The following is a 14,472-nucleotide window of genomic DNA, read 5'->3' as shown; positions in this document are numbered from 1 at the left end:
TCCGCAAGTTTATCAGAATAATAATTAAGTAACCAAGGGACTTATTTTGATTGCATAATTTTGATTAATTTACATTTCTTGTACATTGATGAAATTAAGTGGGGCAGGATCTGGCATTGTCATTTAAACTGCCCAGTTAATTCGTATGACGTAGTAAGTTGTAATAGAGTGCATCAGAATGACGCTACTTCTATTACTTTCATACACTCAATGACAATTAATTTCGAAGGTGAAGATTATTCTCACAACCAATGACATGGCGCACAGCAAGCTCACTTCGAATGTTTCGAGTTGACAATTACAGAATAGCCCATCAGAACTGAAACAACAATCTGTGGATCGCCAAACATTAACACTTTTGATAAAAAATAAGAATGTATTTATGATTTTAAGTAATGTTAAACGAATTTCAAATGTAATAAATCTTCTTGTGGTACTTTTCTTATTAGACCCTGGACTTATCAGCCCATGTAATACATCCGAAGACATCAGTTAGTTTAAAATAAACGATATTTAATTTAAACAAAGAATTATAAAAATATAATTTACTAAAACTAAAGCTCCTCAGAACCTACTACTAATACTTGATGTGGTATGTAAGTAATTGTAGTTATCATGTCATTCATCATCATCATCGTTGCCATTAGACACAGGTTCATATAAAGAACCAACTTTATCCCGCATTTGAAACAAACAACACTTTTTATAAGAGGAGAAATTCGTCCAATGTCTTCTCCCGCCTTGGGCGAAGCGAAAGGGAGTGTCCGACTCTTACTGACTAAAAACCACCACGTTCCTACTCCTGGTTTTCGAGCCGGAGCCCCGTTAAACCCGCTAGATAGTCTGCATCTCCGGATAAACAAACAACGCTTGGATAAAGTATAAGAGTGTGCGAAAACACAATAATTGAATATATCTTAACACAATTGCCAATAAGGATTTAGGAGAAATCTAATTAACAATGTGTATCTTCGACACAAACAAACACATTAAGTTCCTAAGCAAGTTTGACGCTCGGTGACCATTAGGGAGCTTAAATAAGGAAAATAAACAGTGAAAACTAAATCAGCACCTAATGCTTAGGAAACGGATAATTTAAACTTAAATACATCCCTACTTAATAAGAGTATCATTGCTTTCCATAGGTAAATCGTTAAGAGTCGGATAAGGGACTACATATTCAACAGAGGCTGGGCGGTAGGCTTCTGTGGGAAACTTTAAGACAGATTTTTCAATAAAATCCATAGGTACCAAAGTTTTTAGTGTGGATTTCAAAGAGTGTGCATGTCAAAAATTCTAAATTATTTCTCCGATAAAAATCTGGTAATGGAAAAATCAGCTCTTAATTGAAACTGCGAACTTCAACTCGACAGCCAAACGTAGAGATTACGCCTCAAACCCCTTTTTCTTTTATGTAGGAGACCCGTGATCTAATAATAGACTCTCACGGATTGTCGATGATGATGATGGACCTTAAGAGACTTAAAATGTCTACGTGAAGGGATTTGGAGTGTCACTGGCAGTAGCTTCGTCTTCGAGAGCACAAACACACTTCATCTTGCGTCGTTCAGCTATGCTGACTGCGTCACCGGTCGCGTTGTTCACGTCCCACCAAATGGCACCGCCAAGAACATTTTGGAAGTATGGGGGCACACTGTCTTGTCGGAGAAGGTACCTATAGAAACAAAGATTGTTATGAACTTCGTATCGTCTCGCCTTTATCCTGGGGGGCAAGGTAAAGGTGCACATTACTGCACGTAATATCAGTGCGTTGTACACCCACTTTTCACCATTTTGTGGTATAAATCCCATCTAATAAGGGGTATATGTACAGTGACTAAATTAATACTGAGAGAATGTCGGTAAGTACTTGTCCATTCTCCAAGAGGACTTTCTATTCAATCTTTCTTTTCAAATTCATTCTATATTGAGAGGAACTAAAGAATCTATTGAAAAATACGCAATTAGGAATGCCTTACCACCGAAATCAATAACGTATCTTAATCTAATTTATGCTTCTGCACGAATAGGTCGGCTCGACCGGAGTGATACTACGGCCTCACAGAAAACCGACGTGAAAGAACAACCCAATTATCCCCCTTCCCAATCTTCCAATCCCCAATACCCCAATAACCCTCAAATTCCTAACCACCAAAAGCCGGCAACGCAGTCATAACGCTTCTTGTGATTCGGGTGTCCACGAGCGGTAGCGATTGCTTACCATCAGGTGATCCGGCTACTCGCTTACCAGCTTATGCCATACAAAATATCTAAAGATTTTGGCTGCTACGCACTAACGGCGCGTTCCAATAAACTACGGATCGGTAGATGTGCCTACGAGCCGTAGAATTTTGACACATTTTGTATGGAGCTTATGTCAAAATTCTACGGCTCGTTAGCAAATTTACCGATCGGTAGTTTATTGGAATGCGCCGTTAACCGACATACCACGGTGGCATGTGTAGACAATGGCTTTCCCTATACAGGAAAAATATCATACAAAAATACTGCGAAAATATCTTGTAACTAATTACCTCCGGTCACTTGATATTGTAGGTACCTACATCTGTATCTATACAAGGGAGGCGCCATCGATTGTTATCAATTAAGATATCAGTACTATTATAAATAAGTATTTTATCACAAATTACCTCCTTGATAAGTTAAATGTGGCCTACATTTGATGTAGAATCAACTACTATTATAAAATGTGAGTTTATTTGTTTGGATGTTTGTCCATCAATTACGTCTAAACTACTGAACAGATTTTGATGAAATTTGGTATACAGATAGGGTATGAACAGACTTGGGTGATAAGATACTTTTTATGCCACGGAAACCCGGGCGAAGCCGTAGGCAGAAGCTAGTTAATAAATATATTTTGGTAAGTATTAGATAGAACAATCTCTATCGGATTGCCAATAGTTTCGCCAATTAGTTATTTACACAGAACTAACAACCAATTAGTGCCACGTCAATACAAATATTCGCTCGTATTTACTGGTAACTAATTAGTCTTAAGTTCTCAGCAAATTTGCTGATATATTTAGAACCGATTCTTATGTATTTGGTAACTTAGGTACCTACGTAATGCTCGTTTTCAACAACGTCTTTTAAAATTTATGAATGATAGATAACATGTAATGGGATTTTGGTTTTCATCAACCTAAAAGTGACACTTCACAGTACTGGTAAGAGCTATAGTAAGGGATTAGTTTAGCGACTTCTTTATACTGAGTAACTTTTTGCTAAAATATGGTTTAGAGGTGGTTGGTGTAAACAGCCATTAGACGCACATTACTCATTAGATTAAAATAAATCTATAATAGGAACTGTAATGATGTAATAAGTGGTTATAATTACACCATTATTTAGCAGGTCTACAAATTGGGAATATAAATTATTGACTTACAAATAAAATTGTTCTTCTTTGTATTCCTCGTTGCGGCGGCGCCAGTATCTTTGCAGGCAGGGACTCATGTGTTCAGCTTCATCAACCTCCCTCAGAGAGCTCTCTCGTTCCTCTTCTATGTGTCTTCCTTCATCTATATATTAGATAATACATAGGTAGATCAACTTACACCTTAATTTCATGTTGAATTTTTTTTAATAGTTGATGGTAAGCGATCTACGCCGCCCATGGACACTCTTAACACAAGAGAAGTCTCAGGTGTCGGCCTTTTAAAAAGGAGTATGCTCTTTTCTTGAAGGTTTGAAGGTCGTTGGCACATTCATACTTTAAGGGACCGTCTACGTTGAACAGTGATTGTAAACAACTCGATGCAACTGAGAAAGTGTGTGTAAACCAGGGACTCTACTGGATCAGGCGCAGATGGTAATCATCATTTTTTTTTTTTCATACAAAGCAAATATACGCGTCTGTTTGTTACGAAAAAGCTCTTTCACTGTCTCGTAACTCGTATTTACGAACCACGTTATGCAGAGTAGAGTCAACGTTTATTTAACTTCTTTATATTCTCAAATTGAATTAACTGATCCGGTGTAGGAAATTTCTGCACTATTGTAATCTTCAAACATATCGCTACCTCTCATTAAAGCCGTGGCAGATAGTTTTAGAACACCTTATGGCTATATACATTTGCATTTCAACCAGCAGGCTCAAATAAGAACAAGCAAATACTCGTGGAATAATATAACTCGTAAAATAATTACCATGATTATGGTACAGAACATTAGCTTTTGGAACCTTATTCAGTTGTTCCATAACATTACCTATCTTATTAATTATTATGTTATCGACATACTCACGTAATGTAGCAGCGCGACAATCGCCGCGTCGTGTGTCGCGGAATGCTGCTCATGAATATGAGCCTCTAGCATGGCTTGAAACTAGTCATTACGTGAGTAAGCCGATAATAATTAATTTAGTATGTCTCACGAAAGTTATAATAAAATTACCTACCTTCTTCCATTTCTTCAAGAACAGACAATTCTTCGGGTTCTGGAGCTGGTTTCGTAGTGATGGAAGGTCGAGATCGTCTCTGAATTTCGTCAGCCATTGTAACTCTTAGGTCTTCGTATATCCTAGGATATTAAAAAATTGTATTAGGTACTGACTGGATAAACAAGTCGTTGCGACAATTAACAACTCTAGATTCATTATTCCATCAACAGCTTGTGACATTTCGCTTTTGGACCACGAGCCTCGTCTACATAAGAGGTTGTCTGGCGGCATGGAGATCACAGTGAAGGGATATTTATCAGAGAATTTTCATGCCTAGCATCTGTTAATAAATGGTGCAGTCCGTTAGTCGGTTCTTACGACATCCGCGGGATGATGTTTTTTTAAACTTTGCCCCGCAATGGCATTTTCCTGTGTCTTGGGTGCGTTTACAGACATACAATTTCACACGCCCATGCCACCCAGACCAGAAACAATAATTTGTAGATCACAGAGTTGCTCCGTGGGGGAATCGGACCCGCTACACGTTGCACTGCAACCCAGCCATCGCGCCAACCGTGCAGTCAGTTTAGATTAAAGGATACAGACAAATGTTCTGTACTACTTTACCATGACCACACAATACAAACTTACTTAAATTATTATTTAACTATCTAGATTGAACTTGAAAAATGTCGAAGGACGAGATGGCAAAGACAGTCCTAGAAAAAAAATATAAAAAAGCAAAAGTAATCTGAAATAGATAAGAACTTATGTGCAAGAGCTTGTATGATGTCATCAATTTTGCGTTCGTCTTCATCTCTGGTGTCTATGATAGGGACGGTCAGGATGGTCTCGCTGTCAGCCTCCATGATACATCGGTAGCGGAGCACTGCTCTAATCAGCTCCTTCGCTCCTCCTAGCTCCTCTCTTTGTGTTTCATTCCACTCTTGTTCTAAAGTCCTGATGGATACCAAATTATATCTGGATATGTATTATTAAACTAATCTAAGGGGGAGGCCTTTGTCCAGCAATGGGCGTCTCTCGGCTGATGATGATGATGTATTATTATTGTTTTAAAAATAGATAAAGCTTCTGTATACCAAACCTTACTACAAACTTTTATGGTCATACAAACTAAACGTACCTACATAAAAACAAAACATCAGAAGATGTCTGCTCCAAAGTTCAGTTTCCACTTTAGACACAGCAGCACAGCACAAATAAAAGCATTTGAAATAAAGTTAATCTTAAGGAATATTATTATTTGAAGTTGCTTAGGTAATTTAATTAACTACCGATTACACGTAGGTAAGGATAATTATAGAGAAATCTGATACCATTAGTTTTGCCTCACATTGTCAAAAGTAATCAGACCTTATCTAATGTTAAGTTAATAACCCTACATGCGCAGTACATATATCTATAATATATTTTACAGTTACGACGAAATACTACAGCCGTAGCTAGTAGCGCATGGTTCGTAGCACGTAGTTCGTAGCAAGCAGTTTGCATCGCGCATAGCTCGTAGCGTGCAATTCATACAGTATAGAACAAAGCCAATAGTTCATAGCGCGTTATTTTTAGTACGTAATTAGTAGCACATTGTTCGTGTCACGTACCAACGATTTCCCGCTATTAAACTCGTATACGTGCTAATCGTATAAATGGCGAGTCACTCCGTTCCGATGTGAAGGAGAGATCTAGCACTGACTTTTAAACTAAATGGGACAAACCTAAGGATAAATGCTCTAGGGAGACCATCTGGCAAAACATTGCAAGGCCTTGTAGGCTCAGCGACAAATCTCTCGTAAGGTCTCATCCAGTGGTAAAACCCTTTTCCAGAATCTTTTTTCAGGTCTTTGTATTGGAGAAACTTGGGTTTGTTGGCCAATTTCGATTCCATCAACCATTTCTGTAAAAAAAGCAAAGGCAACGCAAGAATTGACTAAATACAATTAATAGAGACGTACCTAGGTTCCTCCTCATTGTTTACTTAGGTAGGGCTTGCTCAAGACTAAAATTAGTGAGGTAGTCTCTAATGACGTAATGGCCTGGAGGTAAGCGTAAGCTAAGACACCTGCTTCTCATGATGTATGAAGGTGCGGATTGAAACCTTGAGAGTACTTTTACTCTCAAGGTTTCAATAGCATCACGCAGCAACTTAAATCTTGAGCAAGCGTGGTGTTTAATGCTCATTCATCTCTGTGTGAGTAGAACCCATAGCTCGACAACGCGAAGTTTCTTGTTTATTTATTTAATTAAATAAAACGGCACAGAAATCCAATTTTACGCTACTCAATAGAGATATATATACGTGTATGTAATATACATATGTATACTGTTTGTCTTTAAACAGAAGAAATGGTAAAGCATTATTTTGGAATCTCTTGTGTATATAAAAATCCCCCATTATGTTTTTTTTAAATATATTTACCGTGCACAGATCAGTTACAGTTTTATTATATGTATACATTTGTGAACAAACCTCAGTTTCCGTTCGATGGATCGGAGTTAGAATAGATACAAGGTTCCTGTGATCTCCAAATGTATCGTAATAATTGATGGAACACCAAGGCTGCCATCGACAAGAACGCTTGTATTCATCCAGTAATGCTCTATGGAGAAGCTCTGCACAATTTAGGTCCCTAAACAAATAGAACTATTAACTTTTAATACGTACAAAATGAAACTCAATAATTATGTAAATTATTGAGTTTCCAATATTCAATTTCCTATTCTCAAATAAATACAGGTGTAACACGGTAAACGAATAGAAAAGTTCTCGCTCGTGCATGCATCATTATAAAGCTTTTTTATTTCAGGTGCTCCCACACAGCGGTTATATAACGTTATATAACAATGTGTAACAATAACATTTGTGTTTAAACAAATTATAACAGTGGTTGTAGAGTATGTTACATGCTATTATAAATGTTACACAATGTTGTATAACGTTATATGACTGCTGTGTGGGAGCACCTTTACATGAAAGATCATCTGGTCGACCTACCGTTTCAGGACAAAAAATCTGAACTTTTTAGCTAAGTACATCTCTCTGCACTTTCCATGAGAAACGACGGAACTCTCAGATTTCACATCAGGATCTTTTTCTTCGGTTTCAGTTGGGGCTTTTATCCCTTCCTCTTCATTAGGCAAATTCTCCACCCGTTCATCCTCTGAAGCTGTCGCTTCATCTGAAATGCTGATAGCACCTTCGTCATTTACTACAATTTGTACCTTAAAAGAATCAGTCATTTTCAACCAAACTGGTTTATTTTTTATTAATTCTTCATTTGTTGGATCTTCAGGTTTATCCATTACTTTAACGTTGCAGTGAGTGTAAGCGCTACATTCAGAACAGGCTTCGTAAGATATATTTAAAACATCTGCATTAAAAGTAGCCGATGTTGCATGATCTAATTTTATCTCGTAGCTGTTGTTTTTATCTACCGCTACAGTTGTTTCATTCGGTGAATCCACGGATACCTTACCAGTAACATTATTTATTGTGATAGTACTAAAATTTTGATGTTCTACTGAATATACAATATGCACCAAAATGTAACCATCTGTTCGTTCCTTATTTTTCGACTCTTCCTCATCCAGTTTTCTTGAAAACGTTGAAGCGCTGCTTCCTGCAGGGTACGGACCACCTGTATAACTTTTTTGTGAAACTGACACTTTAGACCGTACGTCTTCGACTGTATCAAGATCAAACATTTCAAAGTACTCCATTTCCACGTCTGTCCATTCTGGGTAGACTTCTTGCTCATCAATTACGTAATAGGAAATGATTCTTGTTTTGTCAGGAAATGTAACAATTTGTATACCTTCTTTGTTTAATAAAATATTTGTTCCGTCCATGCGTCTGGAAAAAACTTCTCCCACACAGTAATCAGAAGCCGTGCGAATAAGCATTTTTTCTATGTCAAAAGAATCATTATTAATGCACTTTTGTCTCAAACCCGTGGTCTCTATGATTTCGAAATCGTTAACTACAATTTCATATTCCAGTGGTTTATCTTCCACTGGTTTATCATCAGACATTTTCACCCGACTGCCCGACGATTTTGATGATGCTTTGCTTATTTTAGCCCTACTTTTTTTCTTACTCTTGTTCGAAATATTATCTTGTATTTCCTGCTGGTCGGGAGGAAGGACTATTCGTTTATAATATTTATTTAATTTTATATAAGTTCCGTCTGGCTTAAGGACTATAATTATACCAGATTCTTTAAAAATAATTACTTCACCGTTTAAACTTATACATCGCATTTCCTCATCAAGATGTGGCGTTCGAGTAGTGTGATATAGTTTGATATGTGAAAGTACAGGTGAATTTTGCAGATATACTGTTTCTGTAATCAAGCCGTTAGGCCAAGTAACATAAAGAGAGTGGTAATGTTTAGTTTCTAACGGTGGCACCGTCACAGAGCTCTCTTTATCAATTCCTGACCTTCTTTTTTCAGTAGGTTGCGTGTTTTCCGTATTATTATCTGGTATTATTGGTACACTATATATTTGCTTTTTGAAATACATCATAACTTGATCTTTACTTGTTATTCTAAACGAGTCACAAGCATCTTTGGTACTTGGTTGAACATCCTCCCCCAAAGCTTTATGTAACCAAAATTCATTGTAACTATTTCCAGGTAAAATGTTTAAGACTATGTATTCCAAATTATATGGTATAAGCAAAGTATAAAAACAGGTTACTTTAGTACCATCTTTAGAAAAAAATACAGCGTCTTTACCAAAAATTTCGACTCTTCTGTCTCCCAAGTCATAACCTAAGAAAGGTTTTTCTTCTATACTCGTGTCAGTGGACCCTTGCAATTCTACATTTTCATTCTGCGAATGTCCAACTGTTCGTTGTGATGAAGTCGTCTTAAGTTTAGTATTACTTTTTGAGAGCAAATTAACGGAAACCTGTGACTTTGATTTTTTAAGGAGAGCATCTTCTGCTGCTTCTTGAAGAAGGCGTTTTTTAAGGGTGTCTTGTTTTATAGAACCATCCATTAACAATTCTTTTTCAACATCAGTAGTTGATAAACAAGATTTTAATGCTAGAGGATCAATCACATCTTTAGATTCTGACCTAGCCTTGGATAAAAGATTTTCGTCATAAATTTTCTCTTCAGCTTGTATCCAGTCATAATGCTCGTCTAGAATAAAATCAAAAAAATCTTGCAAGCAAAGCGGCGTCGGTAAATGACATCGCCACTCTTCACGCGCTATACCTTCCTTGTCGTGACTATTGAAAAACATGAGTATGAAACAATCAGTAACCTCACAATATTTATAGTCAACACAGTTGAATTTGTTAAACGCGTCACGTAAAATTTGAAAAGCACAGGTTCCAGAAAGATCTTCAAAAAAGTCATAATCGTCAATAATATTGTGCTTGGAGATAGGTTGTTTATTTTCAATTTCAGCAGCTGTGACTAATCCACTAATATCTGGACAATCGAAAAGGTGTTTTAATCGACGGATTTCGGGATCTGGGTCTTCTTGAGAATATGCGCATTCATAATCATTTTCGCTCCTTGTCATAGACGGAAAAGATGGAGATAGATTATGGCCGCTAGCAGCTAAAGAAGGACATGCAGGCAGAGGTTCCGCAACAAGACTACGCTTTAAATAGGTTTTCTTAAACTCTGTTAGAGTGGTCGTCGGTAAATGCCGCTTCTTTAATGAACTTCGATGGTTATACAATTTGCGGCAAGCTAAAATATTTACCAATCTATTCAACTCGGCCGTTTCAATGTCCTCCCTGTCAAAACATGATAATAAAACATTCACATGAAAATTAATTTTGGCCTCGTTTTCACCGTCTGGTCGACTTTGATTGTTCCATAAATTATTTGTCGGCATACCAAGCAAGGAGGAGTAAACAATGTTATCCAAATTTATATTTCCTATTTGAAATGTGTTATATTTGACGAAATCTCCATAATCGATCACAATAGGGTCTTTTTGATTTTCATATTCTTCTCCGTACGTTAAGCGATACGTTTTTTTAGTAGCCTCCGTATTGCATAACTTGTTGAAAAGGTTGTTCACTAGATGTTCAGAAATGCTAACCTTATGTTCTTCAGTCAAATGTTTGTGATGATAGTGATGTGAGGGATTCATAGTAACAGCTGTTGATAAAGAACTTCTACTAGTCTCATCATCATTATCCTGAGGGTTGCATGCTGTTTGAAGAAGAATATCTAGAAATGTATACATGGTCACACATTCCAGAGGTAAGTCAAAAATTTGTTGTTCATATTGTCTGTTGAGACGCGCATTGCCAACGTCAACGGGTATACTAATAAGGTCCATGTTTTCTTTGTAATGAATATGTTGTCTAGATAAATCCTGAATGTCATACATTAGATAACACAGTTCGTCATATATTTTATCGGGATTTCCAGACAGATTTTCTGAATTCCAATACGGAGGAGAAAATACAATAAAAGCAGTCTCCTTAAAACAGTCAACAGTCTCTTTTCGAATTCGTAATGACTGTAACTCTTCCCAAAATTTCATAGATTTTTCAGTTAATATTTCAGTGAGACTTTGACCTCTTTTTGTGGTTCGTAATAAACTGGACGGTATTGAAGTGTTCAATGGATCTATTCTTACTTGCACTATTGCTGTCAATGGTATGTTAGCTTTAACTAACCACGATGGTAGATAAGGGTCTACAAATCCCGTTATAGCAACATAAATATTGGGTCCGTCGGTCGGATAGTCGTCAACGTATACTTTATCTCTCCATTCCTCGCCCCTAACTCTAAGTTGGGTTTTGTATTTCTTATTGTCCGGACGACTGTCGCCGTCGCCTTCCTTCAACATTCGACTCCTGCTGTGAGGGGAGGTTAAGCGTGATCTTGAAGTTGCAGTACCCTTCACTTCTCCTGGCTCGAGCATAGTGGCAGATTCTCTTTGCATGCCAAGCTTAACGTCAAGTTTTTGGCGTTGAATATAGAGATACTCGTCTTTCATTTTCATAATAAGATGTTTAATTACTAAAGATAATATATCTGATGGAATGTCTTTCTTATCTTTCAGATACGACTGAGCTTCTTCAAAAACTCTAAGATTTTCATCTTTAACTTTTTTTTCCGCACCTAATTGATTAATCATAAATATTGTCTCACTTTTACAAATGTTTTTGATGACAAATCGCTTTTCTTCAGCGGCAAATATTTCAAATTTGTTGAGATAAATCCGTTCTTGTTCACTACCAGCAGATTCGAGTACTACTACTTTAACCGCAAAAGTTTCGTCATCTATCGGTGCTTCTTGAATTACTGTTTTCCAAGCGTTTTCATCCGGTGGCTCGACAACTTTAGGTTCTTTTTTGGGCGCCATGGACGTTACGAATAAATTAACGGGTTTTATACAAGAGAATACTCAATATAATACACCAATAATGTAGGTATATAAAACAAATAATGAATTTACATCAAACATAAAAACAAATTGACATTGACAGACCAGCTGGTGTTCTTTACTTAAATGAGGATTTGTAGCAAACAGTTCTATTACAGCCATAGATAATAACAGCCCAGGCAGGTTTTTTTCACTACAACTTTTTAAATTAAGGTACCTTCATTCACGACAGGCCTTCCACCGCCTCAGCCCTATTAGTCCAGTCAAATAAGGTTAAATTAGGTAAGAATCTCGGAATGCGAGATACCCAGCTGTAATTTTGTATATACTTGTATATTGAGCTCCTAAAACTTGTCTCAAAACAGACATTTGTTAGGGTGGAAGCAACCCTTAAAATTCAGGTTTTAATTGTCCCAAAAATCGTTATTTTTTTTTGCGGTTTTTTCGAAATATCTCATATTGTATGGGTTTTTGGTATTTGTATTCAATATCTATATTGTAGAATACAAAATTCTCTACAACTTTTGTCTAATTTTTTTTTTATACGCTGAACCGTTTTCGAGATAGAGGGCGGAGAGCGCGCGGCCGCCGGTGCCTCCGGTCCAAAACGCGCCATATATAGTTGATGAACTATCGATAAATCAATGATTACAACTATTTGTCAATTTTTATTATTAACTATTATATTATATTTTATAATTTTTACCTGACGTATCCACTTTTTATTCAGTATTAATTTATTTAACAACACTTACCTGCCTATTATAAAAATAGCCATAATTTTTAGGGGGAGGGGGTTCAACCCCCCGTATTATTTTTTTTGTCGATAAAATTAGATGTAGTACTCAGCCTTAACGGGTTAGAAGTCCCACCCCTATCACATTGTATATCATCGTAATCACAATAAACACTTATTTTATTTTAAAACCGAATATTTATTTTGTTCTAATAATAAAAAAATCAGCTGCATGTATCTATTCAGAAGATTTCTGCTTCTGTCGGCACCATTAATATATTCAAATTCAAAAAATTTAATTCAGATAAACATCCATATGTGTTAGTAGTAGTACAACTTAGCCTAATGTTAGTATTAAATTATAATTATACATACATATTTAGCCCCTTTGTTAGGATAAGTGTGTCTGAACACTTATCCACCTTCGCAAGAGGGGAGAGTCCCACCGGTCTGAAAACACACTCAGGATGCCATTGGAGGTGGAGCGCAGGCGCGCCAACATAGAAGCGCATCGCCTCCGCATGATCGCGGCAAACCCATCAACACATGCGTCCGCAAACATTCCAGACGCGCTACATCGCCATGGCAACCCCAAGAGCACCCTGAATGCGTTGTTGTACTGAATTATATTGCCCCCTTAATTTGAATTTCCCCGACTAAAGTAATTTCAACTAATAGATATAATCTGTATACCCCCAAAATCTTTGTGAGGAATTTTCTAGGCTTGAGTGGAAATCTCAGGTGTCCAATGCTTCCTCAGCCGATGAGAAGACGGTTAGGTACTCTGAATCGGTTGATAAAAGTTCTGTACGACATACTTGTGCTTGTCAAGTCTGTGAGGGTTAGGCGTCCACCAGCTCCATGGATTACGGCGTAGGAATCGAGCCTTGCGAAAATACAACTCAGCTAGAAATCGGTGTAACCAGATAATACGCAATGCAAAACCAGCGCGTCGCGTTCCACGTGCGCCTCAAAGAGTCATCAGATCACCACAGACGGGACCCAGTAGGGCTAAAGCGACCCGGAGCTGCGGACTAACTAGCGGGCTCCAGCTCGCAAAACAGGAGTAGGATCGAAGTGGTTTTTAGTCAATAAGAGTCTGACACTCTCTCTCGCCTTGCCCAGGCGAGAGAAGTCATTGGGTGATTTTCCCCCCTCAAAAAAAAAAACGCTATGCTAAAAGCCGAAATATTCCAGATAATGTCACTTTTAGGTATGCGGCAATAATTGGAAGAGTAAAAAAGGAAGCTTGAAGTGATTCAAGCTTCCTTGTGCGAACGGCTAGGGAGTGGAACTCCTTGCCGGAGTCTGTGTTTCCCGATGGGTATAACCTGGGTGTCTTCAAAGCCCGAGTGAATAGGTTGCTTATGGGCAGACGTGCTACATCGTAGGCCGCATCATCACTTACCATCAGGCGAGATAGCGGCCAAACGTCGGCCCATTTAACATATAAAAAAAGTTCCGTGGGACTATAGGCGTCAGTAAACAGAGCCACATGGAGTTACCTAACACGATTGGTTTTTACGATATTAACCGCCATTTCACAACCACTGCCAACTTAGATCGTCAAATCATTTGTGAGACGGTAGACTTCAATAGTGGCCTTCCACGGCCTTGTATGGACTCTTAAATTTTCTCCAATGGCTCCGGGTGATGTGAAAAAGATCATCTATTCTATAAAATCCGTTGACTATGACATTAGTGGTCGACATTATTTAGACAACACTGACAAACGGCGAAGGTAAACATCGTGAGAAAACCTGTGTTTATAATTATAAGTTTGAAATCGTCAATCTACTTTGATCAAGCGTGGTGGTTAAGGCTGATTCTGTTTCCATGTAAAAAGAGATATTTTGTCAGTAGTCACAGCAGTAGGATAGTACCTATTTACGAGCTGATGATGATAATCATTGGAAAGTATGATGATTTTTCGGTTCTCTAAAATTCT

At 37.6% G+C, this 14,472-nt stretch overlaps 1 protein-coding gene across 1 annotated transcript; it reads right to left on the bottom strand.

The window, feature by feature from the left end:
- Positions 1-492: 492 nt before the first annotated feature.
- LOC118267734 (uncharacterized) lies at positions 493-11,865 on the bottom strand. The gene is made up of 7 exons (XM_050704503.1): positions 7,416-11,865; positions 6,891-7,050; positions 6,139-6,317; positions 5,174-5,365; positions 4,424-4,545; positions 3,413-3,545; positions 493-1,675 (listed from the first exon to the last, which is right to left on the bottom strand). The coding sequence occupies exons 1-7, from the start codon at positions 11,765-11,767 to the stop codon at positions 1,492-1,494; spliced, it is 5,322 nt and encodes a 1,773-aa protein (XP_050560460.1). The 5' UTR covers positions 11,768-11,865; the 3' UTR covers positions 493-1,491.
- Positions 11,866-14,472: the final 2,607 nt, after the last annotated feature.

Source organism: Spodoptera frugiperda, chromosome 25 (genome assembly GCF_023101765.2).
Source record: "Spodoptera frugiperda isolate SF20-4 chromosome 25, AGI-APGP_CSIRO_Sfru_2.0, whole genome shotgun sequence".
In the NCBI taxonomy this organism is placed as follows: domain Eukaryota; kingdom Metazoa; phylum Arthropoda; class Insecta; order Lepidoptera; family Noctuidae; genus Spodoptera; species Spodoptera frugiperda.
This window is presented reverse-complemented; position numbering and strand designations above follow the sequence as displayed.